Here is an 18,682-nt window from a genome sequence, read left to right on the forward strand (position 1 = left end):
GAAGATGGTTCTTTGAGGAACCATTTAAGAACCAATTTTTTTCTGTGTTTATACTACACACAGTAGAGCATTGCACATTGCGATAAGTAGTCCACCTTCATCATTCAGTAAAAAGTCATTCTAGACTTGACAGCATCATACTAAGCTGGGGTCAGAAGTTTGAACTCCTTTTGTCCATTTGTCAAAGGGTCTTTGGGCAAGATACTGAACCAAGCTGCTTGTGGTGGTCAGGGTAGCTCATGCATGTCATCAGTGTGTAAGTCTGTGAATGGGTGAATATGAAGAGCACTATATGTACACATCTGGTTACAAGTAGTTTTGCTTCTATATTTGTGGAAAACCTCAGTAAATTACAATTAGAGTAGATGTTGACAAGCCAGACCTGGAATTGATAAGCTACTGTGCTATCCTTATGTCAGTGCAAGTCTCATCAGTAGACTCTTTGCATGTGTAGCTGACAGATCCTCTGCTATGTACAAGACAAATCTATTTAGGCCCCACAGCTTGACACAAATGCTGCAGGCTAGAGTGCCATCATTAACACACAAACACAGACAGACAATGAACACATGCTTCTGCAAAGGGCTAATCAAACAGCAAGGTTCGTAAATCTAGCCAAGACACAGGTATGCAGGCTGGCTGGGTCTTGCAAGCAGCAGTAGGCAAGCTGGCCTGGGAAAATGCATGATGACAATGGTCTGAAAAATCAGGAACAAGAATGGCAAAACTTCATAGGGCGAAGCTTAATACAAGTTTGATATTAATTAAAAGACTCAAGACTTTTTATTTCCTGTTATATTAAACTAATACTAGAAAGCAGCTTCATTAGCCAGTCAGAGTTAAGCAGTAAATAAGCAGTGAGGTGATTAAAAAAATCTGTCCACATTACCTGAGACAGTTGGAATTCAAAGGTCGAAACACAAAGTAGACTTCTAGGCAAGGCTAGCAATGTAAGAGGGAAAGGTAATGGTCACATGTATATGTAAACGTCCTTACATGTCCGTGTGTGTTTGTGTGAACATTGGCACTGCCATAAGCACAAGAGCGAGCAAGTTTGCTGTTCTATTGTGACTCAATATTTTTGAGCAGCTGAGGCAGTTTAGTGTGATATTAACACTGTTGTTGGGGATTCTATTCCCAGCTGGACCACCCATTTTTAAAATGTCACAATGCAAGTTGGGATCAAACTGTTCACTAAATGATCAGTAGTAGTCCTGAGATATACTATAACATCTTAAAGAGACAAGTGTCAACCAAATGCACAACAAATTGAGGTAAATGAAGTGAATTTATCAGATGAGGGTCCGAGAACCATAAAACTCTGTTAATAAAGTGACTAATGTATGTTTTTTTTTTTGGTTTTTGGTCTTAAACCTGATTATGTGTTCAAATAAAAAATGAAAGCCCACTATGCCATAGAGAGTGAGATCATGCTATTGTTAGTCAAGGGAACATTTTCCATCAAAAGAAGAAAGGTCCTAACAATAAAATTAACGAAACATTACAACAATGCGTATAATTCAATCATCTGCAAAGACCTGCACACACTCATCCTTTGCAGTAAAATCAACAGAAAAGGTAAAAATCAGTGTGTGTATGAACTTAAAACAGGCAGTACCTTTGCATGATGCTGACTTTGAGCTTGACAATAAAATCCATCTAACTCCAGCAGAAGCCATCCCAGCAGCAAGCACCAACCAACATGGTAGAGCATGACTGCAGGAAACACGGAGGTCTGTCTACAATTCAGCTGTCTTCATATTTTACCCACGGGGATTCAGTGCACAGGAGGCTGATCTGGTTCCAAGCAGACACACCCACACACCTACAGCACCAGGTACACACCCTTTCACTATCACCAGCCATACATCATGTAGTAACAATACATCTCTGCAGGTATATGTAGGGCACATATGGGCTTGTGGGGTATAGAGTGCAGCCTTAGCACTTAGGCTGGCTAACACAAAAACTCAACTGATGAAGACAATGTAATCAAATCTGGGGGAATTTAAATTTCAAAAAGAACTTAAGTCTTTTAAATAAAAAATACAACACAAGATACATATCAAGCATTCAGAGTTTTAATCAGTTGAAAGCATTTTTTTATTTTATTTCCAGTGCTCGGGAAACCACAAAAGATTGAAGCCAAGCCTATTGGCACAACGGCATCCAGAACATTATGGGCAACAAAAAAACCTGCTCCAGTGAAGAACTGCTCCTCCTAAATTTGAGAAGGAGGAAAAGAAAACAGGGACAGGGGTGATGTGAGAAAATCAAAGCTGTTTTCGCACATGGCTGGATGAAGCCTGGGTGAAGCAAGAAAAAATTGGGGGATGGGGTGGGTTAAAGAATAGAAATGCTAAAGGGCCCATATTCTGCAAATAACCACAATTAAGAAAACCTTTAAGGGAAAATATTCACCATGGATTCTTTGAGGTTGGTTTGATTCACAGTGTTGGGTTGATGCATAGAGGAGACCTGCCCTGCGTTAAAGTCAAGAGCAGTAGGGCAGCTCGCCATCACAGGAAGCATTACTTCATGTCTATGCTGGGACACCTCTCCTTTTGTTCCAGATAAACAGTCATTTAAATAAATGAGAGCAGAGGGAGGTTGGTTCAGGGTTAACAGAACCTCTTTGGGCACTAAAACCACAGGGTAGATGTGTGTGCGGGGAATCAATGATCTCTTTTTAATTCTAAACATCTTTCCAGCACATCCTCATCCTACCCACCACATAATGACTTACAGAGATCACTGATGTCTGCACAGAAAACGTCATCTTCACAGAAAGAGTTGGGACAGAACTAACTTCGTGCAGGGATTTTAAGCCTCATTGTGTGAGTTAGCAAAGACACGAAACAAGTGATTTGGAGTGCTGATGTAGTACTTATGAAAAATCTATAAAAATCCATTTCCTAGCACTTAACCACATCTTGATATAGCTCCACAGAACAGATACCCCATTCTAAATTACAGTTTCAGAGAGGAAAATTATTAGTTTGAGCATGCTGGGACGTCATTCAGTAAACTTTTCTGAGACAAACTTCTGAGACAAAGAGAAAACAACCAACTAGTGCATGATTTCTTCTTTTCCACTGTTTCCATCTACTCTTTATAAATCTCCTCCTCTTTTGCTTTCATCCAAACATCACCCTCTTTCAGCAGCCCACTTCTTCTTGCACTCCATGATTTGAGGACCTCCTGGCTTGTCTGTAATTACTTTATTTCATATTATAAGCAGTTGATGAACACTGTCAGATGAAAAGTAACTGCTTAATCTATGGTAATGCTCATAAAAGAAAAGCCGGACAGTGGGCAGAACCTTTCGATTCAGAAAAAAAAGCTAAGACCGTCAGATGATCGTGCATGTTACAAAAAAAAAAAAACGTGCTTGTCTCCCTGTCCTTATTTTAATTTGACTTATATTTTACACTTACAGGCTTGTTGATGCATCAAACCATACAAAGAGATTTTTCTTCAGAATCCACCCCACCACCATCTTTTTTTTTTTTTTTTTTTTTTTTTTTTTTTTTTTTTACACGGAATAGTTTTAATGTTGGTATTTTCTGTGCTTTACACTCTAGAGAAGGAGTCTCAAACTCATGGCCCAGGGACCAATTGCGGCCCGCGAGACGATATTTTGTGGCCCGCAGGACTATATGAAAGTTTAATGTTAGTGCGACCCGCTAGTTTTATATGAATGGCACTTTATCGCGTTGTGTGTGGAAGGTTCTTTTTTTGTGCAAGCTGGAGCTGAATGAACCAACCAATCACTTGCTCCCGGGGGCAGGGCATCAGCTGGGCTTGATGCAATCAGAGACACATTTCACAAATATGGAGGCGGCCTGTAACATCACATAACCATCATAGAATTACTACTTCTTACTGTGTTTATAATAAGCATGTTTGAATTCGAGCTGGGCGAAGTTAATGTTACCGGTGTAAGAGCCAAAACAGCTTTACATATTTAAGTAAGTAATTGTTATTTTTTGTCAAATCATTTCATTATAGTAAGTCCTAATTGTGCCGTTTATAGTAAATTGATCATGTGAGCCAGGGTGCAGTTGAGGCTAGGAGGCACATAAAAAAGGAAAAAGAATAGAGAACGGTGAAAATTGTTGAGTTTGGCACAAAACAGGTTATGACCGTATATTATAACAAAAGACAAAGTCGATTAGTGGATTCCCTGTCGTTAATGAGAGAAGCTCAGTTAAAGGAAGTTAAAGGAAATTAAGATGGAAAAGTTAACAGTTTTTGTCTGATGCGAATAAATCCTCAAAAAGCTGATCGTCTCATCTGTGAAGCCTAAAGTCTGTGGAAGGTTCTATGAGTAGTGGAATACGTGTCAAAACGTTTTGTCTGGGATTTGATATTGATAAGAAAAAAGCGTCTACATTTCGTCAAAAACTATTCTTTTGCTGACTACACGTACTGAAACCATTCATGCAGGTAGTAGACGATGCTCATAATAGTTGGGAATACAGGAGGCAGGACCTAAGGGACTGTTAATTGTGCTGTATGGTGGATACATATTGAGGCATGTATAACAAACCAGAAGTTCCGAGCAACCCTTTTGAGCCAAATACTGAACTAATGTTTACTCTTTGATTGCATGAGCAAATTAAAATAAAAAGTGGAAAATGTCGGACCTAGAAGAAGACGACGGTGCAATTATTGAACCTGGCCACAGGAGGGCAGGTTGTTCACAGGACAGATTCTTTAGAAATACCTGCACCGGTACATAAATTCAAGAAGAGGCAAGTTGAGACAGTTGACTGTAAAATCAAAACATATTGAAAGATTAATGAAAAATGATGCGAACCTAAAGAAAACTGAACAAATAAAAAAAAATCAAAGCTTACAACAAACTATTTGCAGATTTTATTTAACTTAATGAAACAGTATTACTTTATCTTAAAGAAGATGAAAAGGTGGCAGACCAGGAGTATTGGTTTCAGCCTAAGTTAGTAAGTTAGCTGCCACTAACATATGACAAAGAAGTGACTCCTGGAAAGTGTTTAAAATGCAACTGCAACAAAGCATCATACTGGCAGGACAGCCAGCGATGCTGGATATAGTGGAGTACGATCCACAGCATCTTCTGCTGCTTCTGAACGATTGAAAGAGGAAGCAGAAAGAGCAGCTCTGCTTGCAAGGGCTGCAGCATTGAAGGAGAAGCAATCTCTGGAGAGGAAGGAAGTACAGCTAAGAGCTGAAAAGGAACAACTGGACATACAAAGTGTGTTTTGGAACACTTCAGCTGGTACAAGTTAAAAAAGGCAGTAGCATGGATGTTGAAGCTTAAACCTGTTCTAATGCAGCTGAGCAAGAAATGTAAGGAGTTAGAAGCAAGTGGATACAGTTATAGTAACACAGAAACACAAAGAAGCTTTGTAGAAGAACAAATGCAAACCTACAAGACAACAATAAGCAATGGATAATTAAATACTGAAGATCTGCACAAGGCAGAAATGGAAATAATCTGCTTCACTCGGAGACAGAGATATCAAAAAGACATCTTAAAACTCCAAAAAAGGAAACCATTTCATCAAGAGGAGTAGTTCAATATATAAACTGGATCCTGTTCTTGAAAACGGAGAACTTAGAGTGGGAGGCCGCCTCAGTAAATCTGCCTTGCCAGTTGAAACTAAGCATACAGCAATCATTCCAAAGGATGTACACATCACCACCCTAATAATGAGAGACATCCATGAGAAAATTGGGCATGGCGGAAGAAAGTATATGCTTTCCAGAGTCAGACAAAAATATTGGATTCCCACAGCAAACTCCACAGTGAGTCTGTAGAAAACTCAATGCAAAGAAAGGTGAACAAAAAATGTCAGACCTACCACAAGACAGACTTCTGCCTGATAAACCACTGTTTACAAATGTCAGGGTCCACTATTGTGGCCCTTTCTTTGTAAGGAGGGGACGCTCTACTGTTCACCTGCTTACCAACTAGAGGAGAGCACATTGAATTTTCTCACACCCTCAACACTGACTCCTGCGATTAGACGATTTGTGTGTAGCAGAGGTCAAGTATCTATACTTCGTTCAGATAATGGCACCAATTTTGTTGGTGCCGAACGAAAGCAATACAGGGATAGAATCAAGAGAAAATACAAAACGCATTACATTAGAAAGAAATTGAATGGACATTCAACCTGCCTGCTTGCTCTCATCATGGAGGTATTTGGGAGCGACAGATCTGGTCTGTGAAAAAGATTCTAAAATCAGTCCTGAAAGAACAATGTGTCGACGATGAGTGCTTTCAAACTTTGCTGTGTGAAGTAGAAGCTATATTCAGCGACAGACCAATAACAATGTCATTGGATGCCCCGAATGACCTTGAGGCCTTGACTGCAAATCCCCTTTTGTTGCTGAAAGGACAACCTGCACTACCACTGATGATCCGTTGATGATGTTACTTAGGGGAGCTGACCTTCGATGGGGCCACTCAGCCTGCTCCCGCCCACCGTCCTGGTCTGGAGTCATCAGGGGCTTACCCGCCTCGGGTATATAGTCAACGTAACATCGGTGTTGGCTAGACATACCGCTTAATCCATGGGGATATTATAGAAAATAAAAGCCAGTAAATAAAGCCTCCGGCAATGGCTGCATCCCATTGTTTGATATAATAAATAAACAATGATGTCCCACTGTCCCAGCTGATAATGAACAGCCTGGTAGCAGTCGCCTTTTTTGCACTCGCTATAATGGTACTTTCTACCATCTACAAATGTTATGATGTTCACATCATCATAAAAGACATGACCCCTTCTTCTTGATGCCCCTCCTGTGCTTCAAATGGAGCCCAATGAGGGGCTCCACCCATTCACACAATGTGGTCAATGGACCGACCAGTACAGAGTGAACACAGACGTAAACGTTCTGGCAGCCTGGGTGGAATGAATAAAATGTGTAGTGTTTATTCATAAAACCTGCACATTGTCTGTCCAACTTATTGCGTTGTGTTTGCAATTTGAGGGTCTTTATATATCTAAATATATACTTTATTCCTATAAATTATATTTTACAGAAATCAGAAAAAAAGAGAATTACCATGTTTCTAAGTTTACTTCAGGATCAAAGTAATCTGTTCATAAATTAAAAATATGGATATTATATGAAGTGATCTTTCAGCCCAATAATTAAGATTAGGCTAAATTATATCTCAAAGTCTTCAAGCATGCTTAAAATGATTTACTTTCCTCTTCCTCTAAACTGATAATAAATCACAACACCCACTAATTAACAACACCCCCCCAGATCTGCAGACAAACTAAGAGAGCAATAGAAGTCTAGGGCTCAAATTGGCACATCTGGTCCATCATCATGATGCTGTAGCTCTGAATGTTACGCAAATATACAGCTAATATTTCTTCTACACACTACTGCACAATTTGATCTGGTTCAGCTCTCTTGACAAGCAGATGAAACAACCGACAGTTCAGCAATGACATTTGTAATGACATCTTTGTATAATTAACTCATCTCCACTTCAAGGATTACACAAAAGGTGAATACAGGTTCACCTGTCTGAATGACTCTACACAACGAAACTGAGTACTTCTGACCTTGACAGCTGCTGCCTCTGGCTATGTAAGTGGTCAGGACAGAAAGGAAAAGAAAAAGGTGGGGGAAAAAAAAGAATCAAAGAGAAAGAGTGCAAGAAGAGAAAGATCGTGGCCGATCCTAATAGTCATGCTGATTATCACCAACCATAATGCTTTAAACAATGAAAAGACTGAATCAGATGAAGACACATAAAGAGAAACAGGTTGGTTGTTGTAATAAACCCAGAAAACTCAGAGACAAGGCTGCATCTCTACCAAGCCCTTTACTGTAAATCCTTTCAGCTTGTAGTTTTGGTTCTGGCATGTGCACGAATTCAGTTTTAGGGGTCTCAACAATTTTTCAATAAACCTCCATAAAACTGGAGGACGTGCATAAGTGTCAAAATGATGGAAAATTTTTTTTCAGTTATTTGTTGTTGTCTTAACTTGCCAGTTAAAAGCTTTTGCTTGAGCACTTTTGTGAAAGAAGACTTCCTAGGGACCAGGATATGTGTGTGTGTGTGTGTGTGTGTGTGTGTGTGTGTGTGTGTGTGTGTGTGTGTGTGTGTGTGTGTGTCTGCCTCTCCTTGACAGGTTCAGCTTTAGGGATCAAGTGCAAGAGGTGTTTAAACCATTCAATTAACTGAAAGCCCTCTGACATTATGGATTCACTCTGACTTTCAATGTAAAAGAAAAAACTAAACACAAAAGCCCAAACCATGCTGAGCACGCTTCCATGCTCAGTCTGTTTGATTGTACAACATACAAAAATATACATTTATACAAATAATGTCATGATTTTGATTCCTGACTCTCTTTCCACCTTCACCCTTTGGCCACCCATGCCCCTGATCTATCCTCTCACACAACCCCTGTCCTCTGTCAACCTTCATACACTTCTTGCTTGTTTTCTGACTGTCCTCGCTCCGTTTTGCTGTCTCTCTCTTTCACTCTTTTACTCACCCCCCCCTCCTCCCTCTTGATCTCTCTCTCTCTCATGGTTCCCCTTTTCTTTTTCTCTCTCTACTCTACCTGCCAGGTACAAACATGTCCCTACTCACATGATTAAGGTCACCCACTATTCATTTTACACTTAGGTCCACCATTACACAAACCCTGACACAAACCTTGTTTTGTGTGGCCAAAGGTTTAGTACCTAAACAAAGTAATTCTGGCTAATATGAGACATGTTAATTATGAGGGTACTAAACCATCATAATCTAAAGTTCATAGCTCAGGTTTGTAATTAAATATTTAGCTGAGGTCCCTGATGTTAAGGAGTGTTTAACATCTTACTGCATGCACACTGGAGGAGCTCTAAATTAACTGGACCAGTGCCATGTCTATAAGGAGAACTCTTGTCAAAGGAGCTAGTGGGCTCTGAGGGGGCATGAATCAATGTGAGGAAACCCAAACCCAACAATATGACCCTACAGTCCGAATGTAATGCTTCAAAGATGACAGCAGCACACGTTAGCAAAAGAGAATACAATAAGCCAGAGACAGAGGGCCGTAGCTCTACTGGGTTGGTCTACATGAATTTAAATCACTGCCTTGTTCACAAACTCATCTAGTTTGATAATCCAATAATTACATTCTCTGAGTTCATATTCTATAAAATATCAGAAAATGTCTATTACACATTATTAGACACTCCAAGCTAAAATCTTTAACGTGTATATTTTGCACATACAGCAGCTTACATCAACGAACATTACAGCAATGAATGTTTGTCATTTTTACTAAGCAGAAATGTTAGAGGAATACCTCTAAATTTAGGGAAATACCCCTTCTTGCTAAGGTTTATATAAATAAATTGATGCCAATGTTGTAACCTGATAGTAATGTGAATATGTACTTGGAGCCAAAAGACTATGGGAATAGGGTAAACAGCTGTCAGTTCAATAGTGAGAGACACAGTCACGCAAATGATGACACACATGACCACAGACAGCCACAGGAGATAGTTTTATATAGTATAAAAAAATCTGAAAAACAGACAAAGCTGATTAGGGAGATAGATAATGAAAAAAGAGATGCAGTTATTTGAGGTTTCACTAGGATTCAATAATTCAAGTTGGATCTGGTGGAGCCTGTTCATGCAAACATTCTCCACAACATAAAACATCAGGAGAGACTCTGTCACCTACATCATCATAAAGGCATCCCAACACTATCCTGACTGTAAATGTGTGGTGAGGCTGGCAGGACATGGCACGGAATGGCCTGCTGTGTTTTGAGATTCAGTATGGCACTATACACGCTGCATAATTCTAAAAGTTCCTCATTGATTATTTCAGCCATTTTTCAATGAAAATGTAAATTCAAACCATCTTTGCAAGCAGATGATCTTTGCTGGTGTTTCCATTTCAAGTATGCCAAACAAAATGGTTTATTCTCTATGAGCCAGTAAAAACAACTGTAAGTAGTTTGGGAACTAGGTTTTGTTTGGTCTGAGAGATTATAGTGTGGGTCAAAATAAAAAAAGATTTCTAAATGTACAAGATGTCTTATTGTGGATTTAGTGCTCTGATCAGCACTTTGTTGTACAATTCTACTTTTAGGAGAAAGTAGGAAGAATGTGGGTTTACATTGGTGTCTATAACAGGGGCTGGCAGATAGGGCACAGAGTGCAGCTCAGAAATTAGTTAAAAATACAGCTCTGGTTAAGGAACATGAGGAGAAAAGGAAATACAGATCACCTGCTGATCAATAACCCTGTAAGTAAGTGAAACTACGTTGTATTATTTAATTTTGGTTCTAATAGATTTTTGGTTCTTAAATACCTAATTTAAAATACTAGTAGATCTTACATTACAATAAATGTGCTCTGTATATTGCCTACAACTAAATCCAAGTAGACACCAGGCATAAGAACAGATTTCCACTACAAGCACTAGTGAGCAGACAGATGAGAAAACAGACAGATCAGGCACACATACATCTTACAAATGAAAAGTGGACCAGTCAACCAAGGACAAGAAGAGGTACCGCTGGTTAGGGCCTCTGACACTTTTGACAAATTAATGACAGACTGTGGACATAAGAAAAAAAAGAAGCCTGTGAAACCAAACCAGTGGTTGGTCTCTGCAACTGTGGCTGCCTCCCCGCCACAGATGGATACAATCACCATGACGACTGGTCAGCTACCCTTGCTCTCCTACTTGGAAAACAGCTGTAAATGGGTTTTTTGTTATTTTTCTGGGGTTTTCTGTTTTATGACTTAAGTATACATGGGGTTTTCAGCACAGCTTTAAAGAGTAATGTTTCTTAGATACTAATGGACAATTATCTACTCACAGCTTTGCCAAAGCGTAAAAATGACTCATCCTTGGGATCAACCAGTAGGTCCTCAAGGTCACTTGAGGATAACAGTACATTCTGTGTGGAAACAGGGGGCAGCTTCTAAATAAAAAAAAAAAAACAAATACGACAATCAAGGGCTAAACCAATGAACAATCAAATGCTCAGAGATGTTAAATTCACCGGGCTGAATTTAAAAATCAAACATCAGTAGTACAGTTTTTGCTTTAAATCCTCTGGTGATCATTTATCATATGTCATGTGTATGAGTACAACAAGTTATCCTGTTAAATAATCCTAAATATCCTGTTATATAATTGCAGGAGGATGAGCGTCTGGGCTGTGGTCTTCAAAAAACACCTCGCTTCACCTTAAACATCTTAGTAACATGTCAAGACCTTGCTGTTTACAAAAGCCTGAGACATTGAAATAAAGAGGGAATTTCTTCTTGCACTCTTCCAATTTCTTCTGTATCTTTTCCATTCATCTGTCCTCACCTCCATGGCATTATTGATGCGTGGGGAACGAGGAGCCTTGGGGGTTGTCTCACCACAGCGAGGTGGGTGGTGGCTGCAGTGTTGCTGTGCAGCATCTGGGTTGTCCATTAGAAAGGTCAGCTGTCTGAGATGACCCTGCAGAGACAGGGACATTAAAAAACTGAGTGATCAAACACACATTGTATACACATAATATGATCTTGATGGGGAAAAATAAGAGGAAGTCTCTCTTGATATGCTGTTACAGAAGTACTCTAACTACACCTGTGAGAATGGGACGTGAGTCTGAGGTCAGAGCGAGGTTCATTTGAATTTGTACACTACAAAAACTGGCTATGGTTTCAAGGTAGAAGGAAGTCTGCATATCTAGGTTAAAATGAGACTAAATGTATTTTAAATCATTTCATATTTCTAGTTTACATATACAAGCCCAATTCAGGGAAAGGTGGGACGATGTGTAAAACCGAAATAAAAACAGAATCTTGTCAACCCATAATTTATTCACAATAGAACGTAAAAAGCATATAAGATGTTGAAACTTAGATATTTTACCATTTCATGGAACACATTTCAAAAAAGTTGGAAGAGGGGCAACAAAAGGCTGGAAAAGTAATTGCTGCAAATAAAACGTAATGGAGAAGCATTTGGCAAGTAATTAATTTTAAAAGGAGCCTTCCAGACAGTCAGAGCCTCTCGAATGTAAAGATGAGCAGAAGTCCACCAATCTGAAATACTGGATCTAAATATTTAAAAGAGATCCCACCATCTACAATATAGAATATCATCAAAAGATTCAGAGAATCAGGAGGAATCGGTCATGATCTGGCCCTCACATTCACTTCCTGTCTTTTGTAGCCCTTTCCTCCACCTGCCCCCAGTTCATTTCAGGCCCTCAGGTGGGACTGCATTAAAAACTGGCCTGATTCTCTACTGAACTTCACTGCATGGGCTCAGGAACACTTCAAGAAATCACTGTCAGTGAACACAGTTCACTGTACAGTCCACAAGTGTAAGTTAAAGCTGTATCATGCAAAGAAGAAGCCATATGTGAACACGATCCAGAAACGCCGCCGTGTTCTCTGGGCCAAAGCTCATTTAAAATAGTCTGAGGTAAAATGGAAAACTGTTCTGTGGTCAGATGAATCAAAATTTGAAATTCTTTTTAAAAACCATGGATGCCATGTCCTGCGGAATAAAGAGGAGAGTTATCAGCAGACAGTTCAAAAGCCTGCATCTTTTGATGCTATGGGGGGGCATTAGTGTCTATGCTGTGGGCAGCTTACACATCTGGAAAGGCAGCATCAGTGCTGAAAGGTACATAGAGGTTTAAGAGCAACATATGCTCCCATCCAGACGACGTCTCTTTCAGGGAAGGTCTTGCATATATCAGCAAGACAATACTAAACCACATACTGCATCCATCACACAAGCATTGTTTCACAGGAGAAGACTCCGGGTGCTCAACTGGCCAACCTGCAGTCCAAACTTGTGACCAATTGAAAATATTTGACACATCCTAAACTAAAAATGTAAAAACAAAGGCCCAGGCCTGCCCTGCATCAGCCAAGAAAGGGACACTATTCCTCTACTAAAACTCCAGAAACTGGTCCCCTCACTTCTCAGATGTTTACAGACAGTTGCTAAAAGAAGAGGGGATGCTACACACTTTTAAACCCGTTCCATAATTCAGAGAATGTTACTGCCATCAAATTCAAAATCAGTCTATACTTTGAATAGTTTGAACTTGGAGTCTGGGCTTTTCTGTCCTTGTAACACGTTTTGTCTAAGTAATATGTCAGCTGCGAGTCTGACCTAAGGTTAGTGGGATAAACCTCTTGAAAACAGGCAGACTAATGGAACAAGTAATAAGAGTGTGTGGGGCTCATGATTATAGTTGGGGCTTTTGTGTGTCTTCATATTTGCTTTATGACCAATAATAGAAACACACACACACACACAAGCATAAACAAAGATGGACAAACAGGTACATGTAATGGTTACTTACTTCTAATGGAGTCTCAAAACTCTCAATAATGCCTCCAACCATGAGTAGCCCATCTGTGTTGATCCCCATGCCATTGTACACCCAGTCTACACTCTCCAACAGAGAGCAGTCTACATACAGTGCCAGGTGCTTGGCAGACACACTGAGGGCCACATGGTGCCACTTTCCATCAGACAGACCACTGGTTGGGAACCTGACAAGGAGACACATTCATTATGTAATCACATAATCTATGCTTTTATGTGTCTTAAGATCAGTGTAAGCATATTTTTCATTTAACTTTTATAGATCTCTATATTAACTGTACACTGTAAATGTTCTTAAAACCAAAAGAATAAGCTAAAGATTCTACAAATCACCCAAAAGATTAGACTTCAGAAAAAAGAGCTGGCACTAAGTCTTTTTGAGTGTGTTACAGGAAGTGGCCCTACACATAGTAATTTCATCATATGTTAAAAGTGTATTCAATGTATTTTCATGCTCAACCTCAACAACACTGTTAAAATAAGGTAATTTTTTCTAATATAGGCTTGAGGTAATATCCTTACACTGAGGAGCAAACTACAGTGGCCTGGCAAGTTCTTTCTTTCTTCTAACTCCAATATGCTAAATACGTTTCTAAATCACTGATGAGTAGTATTTTCAAAGACTTTGCAGATTTTGATGTATACAATTAGTGGAGTTTGCCTTGATTAAAATATAAATGGAGCTATAATGTTTAAAAACAGGCTGCTGCTTCATGAGATCTCTCTAGGCTCTAGGCTCGTAGAAGCTGCCAGCCAATATGCTTGATGGAAATCTAGTTTAGAATAAAATAAGGCTAAAACAAAATCCATCATAAGCCAACATTAAACATAAGCCAACATTAAACGATAAGTACAATTTCTATGTGTGTCTATCTTTTGCCGAGTCTTGTCTGCTGTCTTGCTGCGATGTATTGCTTTAGGCTCTGTGATTCCTGAAGAGGAGAAACCAGCCAAGAAATGGCTAATAAATCATTTTACCAATGCAAAGAAAGCCAAACACAATTCACAGTCTAATATATACACACATGCTGCAAACAAACACAATTTTCCACAGAACTTTTCTATATTTTACAATTACATATGGATACACTGGAGCCAAGAAACAGGAATAGGCATAAGTTTTCCTCAATAACTTGAGATTAATGTTCTAAGCACTTCTGACATCTGGATTTTTTTGAATATTGGGTAATGCATAGAAGTCAAAGGACACCAGGAGTTGTATCAAGGGCAAATCTTTAGAGAGTTTTAACAATTTATTCATAAATAAAAAGAGGCCACACCGTTTAGTGAATAAATGCATTTTACTCAATTGGTATTTTTCCCCAGAAAGAATAATAATTAAAAAAAAAACATGACTGGTGCTTACTCATAGTGTCGTTGCTGTGTTCCTATAAAGATGACTGCATAAGCACTGATTCGCAGTTGCATCATAATGTGGCTGTCAGGGCTGAGAATGGTGAAAACACTGCGTTCTTCTCTTTGAGGGCTACGCAGCTGCATCAGTAAACTGAACTCATCTGCAAACCTAAACACACACACACACACAAACATTTGACCATAGAAGTACTCAAAACAAAAGTCACCAATATGTTATATCTGTGACCTTGATGCAATTTTTTGATTTGCTACATTGGGCTATACAATACATTTGACTAATAAAAATGCTATGATGAAGAATCTAAAAATGAGCAGTGAGCCAAAGTACAGTGAATTAAAAGAGTTTTTCCTATTTCATGCAGTAGTAATTGGCCAATAATAAAGGGCTGAGAAGAAACTGTACCCGTCAGTGAAGACCTGTCGTAAGGGAGCAGCCAAGGTGGAGTACTGTCCCACCTGTAGGTCTGGACACTTGTTTTCCTTCACAGTCATTGAGGTGTTGCTGCTGTTTGACAGGTGAAGAGAAAGTTCCTGCAGAATATTCACCTCATCTGTATTTAGACAATTAAAGAAAAAAATTTACAATGGCCAACAATAATTTCAGGGCTTAATGATCAGTGTTCACATATTTTGGGCCATTTAGTGTATGTTCCAAAATGGGAGAATGGGAATTAGGAGACCCAGGCAATGGCTCTCTGCAGAAACCAGCCTCCATCACTTGTCTGTTGCCACTTAAGAAAAAACCTTAACATGCTGTGAATAGAATACTCACTGATTACTACAAAGCAGCAAACCACTTACAGGGGCCTCAAAAGCTGCCATGGGCTGCAACAAATTACTTCCTATATTAAATCTTTTTCTCTTCCTTTTTTGCTGCCTGCTAGTGCCAAACACTGTTTCATCAATATTTCCTGTCATCTGATGTGAGGATAGAAGGGCCTTATATATTTACTCTATGAAGGCAAAGTGTCCTTTGTCATGTTCGGCCTACAGGGTGCTTTGGTGATTACCCTGTTAACATCCCCTCCTGAGGATTATAAAAAGAACTCTTCATTTTTTTGAGTCGTCACTCAAAGACTGGTGGTGTTGTACGGTGATCACACTCTAAACTTGGCGGTGACTGACAAGAATTGCCAATTTAGGTCAAAGTCAATATGCAAGTGGTGCTAAGACTAATTACACTAATAGAGAAGTGGTTTTAGGTAACAGGGAAGAAAAAAATACTTTCAGACAATGAAGTTTACAGTGATCTACATGAGAAGCACGATGCCTAAAGATATCAATGGCTGTGCTCAGTTAACCACTATGGACATGTTTGAGTCTGCCACAGCAGTTTTTCAAAAAGATATAGGATTGCCCAAGCAAATTAAACTTGTCTCAAGCACTGTAATAAATGAATCAAAGCCTGCCAACCTGTCAGAGAATATTTTGCTCTTTATACTCATTCTGATGACAAAGCCAGACAAATCACTGGCCAAAGAGCTTCCCCAAAGAATGGCACAGTGAAAACTATATCTGGTGTCGTACTAGAAATTTAAACATACCTTCCTTCCAGGAATCCTCAAAGATATATGGACAATGACCACTTGAAGAAGTAGAAAGATTGAACTGCACTTTTAACCTTTAGTTAACTGCCATAGATGTAGATCTAAGATGATGGTTTCCATCAGGTAAACATAACTTTAGTTTTCAGATTTTAAAAATGGTTGAAGAAGCTCAAATCACAACAGGACATATTTTCCATTCAAGTCAAGTCACTCAGACCTCTGCTGATGAACACAACATCTACTAGAGTAGTCAAATCTCAAGATTTATATTGTATAATAGTATAATGTCTCCAAAGCAGTGGCATCACAGTAAAATGATTCATGTGCATAAAAAAAAAAAAGAAATACTTCTTTTAAAACAGTAATAACACTTTCTGATAACAAGATGTTGTAGCTGCAGAAATAGTACACACGTACACAACATGTACATGTGTGTACACGCATGCTGTATCTAGCATGCATCTAGCATTAAACTGAGAAAAAAAACTCAAAACATTTATTATTCCAGCTTTTTCTTCTATTTCTAGTTATTGTTTTTCCATTTTGGGATCTGACGATATGTATGAAAGAAGCAGCTTCTCTAAAATGACAGCATAAATATTTGCTCTTTCCCTGTACTCCATAGGTCAACTCACGGAGGCCAATGTTCACCAGATATAATAAACATTAACCTACAAATTGTCAGAAAACAGTGAAATGTCCCAGAGCCCAAGGCACAAAAAGCTTGTTTTGTAACCCCCCCTCAAAAAAAAAAAAAAAAAAAAAAAAAAAAAAATCACAAAATGTTGTCAGAGAACTAAAGATCTTAAAGAACTATTGTTTTATTACTTTACTGCTAACAAATATAATTAAACAACAAACAACTCTAAAGAACAATCATTGTGGAAAATATGACCTTAAAAGTTGTTGTGCTTAGTCAAAAAAGTTCAGAATATTGTATAAATATTTGTAACAGGCATTGATATTCCATTTTCTGCAAGCGTCACTAGATCAACGTACAGAAATGTATGTTTAGATAGACATTACATGTCCTTTCTGCATAGTTAATGAGAAAAGCTCATTTATCAGATGTGTATACCCACAATTGTACAAGATTCTAAATTTACAAATTGCAATGAATCATGATATCGTTAACATCAATCATACACAGTCGTACTGAGGAGTGTGTGGGCTTGCCAGTGTTACAATATCTAAATGAGCAGTAATTAATAGCCTCAGGAACTGGAGCTCACTTGTGCAGGCGTATTCATGAAAGAACATTTCATGAACACTATGCCCTCAAGAAAAGCCTAGGTGCATACTCATGTGTTTTTCTCCTATGCACTATAATCAAAGGATCAAGCTATTAACATGGGAAGAAGGGGGGGGGTTACCAGTCATGCCTGCTCTGTTTCCTGCTAAAGTAAAACAGATGTTTGAGGCCTGGATCAGGAGAAATGTGTGAACAGTAAGGGTACTTGGTGCTGGCTCAGCTGTATGGTATTTTCTCAGTATGTACTTTGACTAAGCTTGTAGTGAAACACTTTTGAAAGGAAGACATCTTAAGTTGAAAGAGCTTCCTGTTTGATGAAATGCACATGCCCATGCAGCCAATATAAGAATTACATCATGTTACCAAATCTGGCCTCAAAATATACTAATCATGACAATCTATGCAAAATACATGTTTATTGATATATTTACGATGGTGTTGGTACATGTGGTATTTTCCCGGCTTTTTGCAGGAAAGGAATCACTTGCCACCCGAATCTGAGCTGCAACCAAGTTCAAACCAGTTGGGGACAGTAAAATCTCCTTCAACAATGAGGATATTAATTTTCATTTGTTTGTCTAGTGTTTAGGACGGGATTTAAAAGAAAGATTTTCTAATTAATGACAATATTTATTTGAACATTGCAGTGCTAATTCTTGAAATCCAGAGAGTGCTCTGTGCAATAAACTCCTTTTGTTGCCTAACGTGTGCTAAATGTGTTGTGGATGCAGTGATTAAGTTAGGCAGCAAACCTGTGTGTCCAAACCTGGAAATTGATATAATACGCCACACAGAAAGGTCATTTTAGTATAGCACTAATAGAGATTGGAGCTGTCTACCGACATGTATATGGGGACCCTGATGTCACTTAGTGTGGTTACTGATAGTTAACTCTGGGGTTTTATTAGGGATCCAATGATCGTATTTACGAGAGGGAAAGACTGAAAAAATAAAACGTGAGCTCTCAGTTTGTGTTTGTTGGCTATGAAATGTAAGGTGAAGGAAACTGATGATTCCACATCATTCAGTCTTTTCCTGATGGGTAGCTAATACCAGCTATAGCTGCCAGATACATAGAAACCCTGTCTGGAATTGAAGGGAATCAAATGCGCTGTAGTT

General features: G+C 38.9%; 1 protein-coding gene across 1 annotated transcript in view; it reads right to left on the bottom strand.

Moving 5' to 3' along the window:
• Positions 1-18,682, bottom strand: part of si:ch211-196i2.1 (collagen alpha-2(I) chain) — a 92,926-nt gene that overhangs the window by 50,047 nt on the left and 24,197 nt on the right. Inside the window, exons 2-6 of the mRNA XM_067485204.1 lie at positions 15,168-15,315; positions 14,754-14,912; positions 13,362-13,554; positions 11,357-11,491; positions 10,857-10,961 (exon numbers count right to left, since the gene is read on the bottom strand). Of these exons, the coding sequence (XP_067341305.1) occupies positions 10,857-10,961; positions 11,357-11,491; positions 13,362-13,554; positions 14,754-14,912; positions 15,168-15,315 (740 nt within the window). The remainder of the gene's footprint in view (positions 1-10,856; positions 10,962-11,356; positions 11,492-13,361; positions 13,555-14,753; positions 14,913-15,167; positions 15,316-18,682) is intronic.

The sequence above is a fragment of the Channa argus genome, chromosome 18 (genome assembly GCF_033026475.1).
Source record: "Channa argus isolate prfri chromosome 18, Channa argus male v1.0, whole genome shotgun sequence".
Taxonomy (NCBI): Eukaryota; Metazoa; Chordata; class Actinopteri; order Anabantiformes; family Channidae; genus Channa; species Channa argus.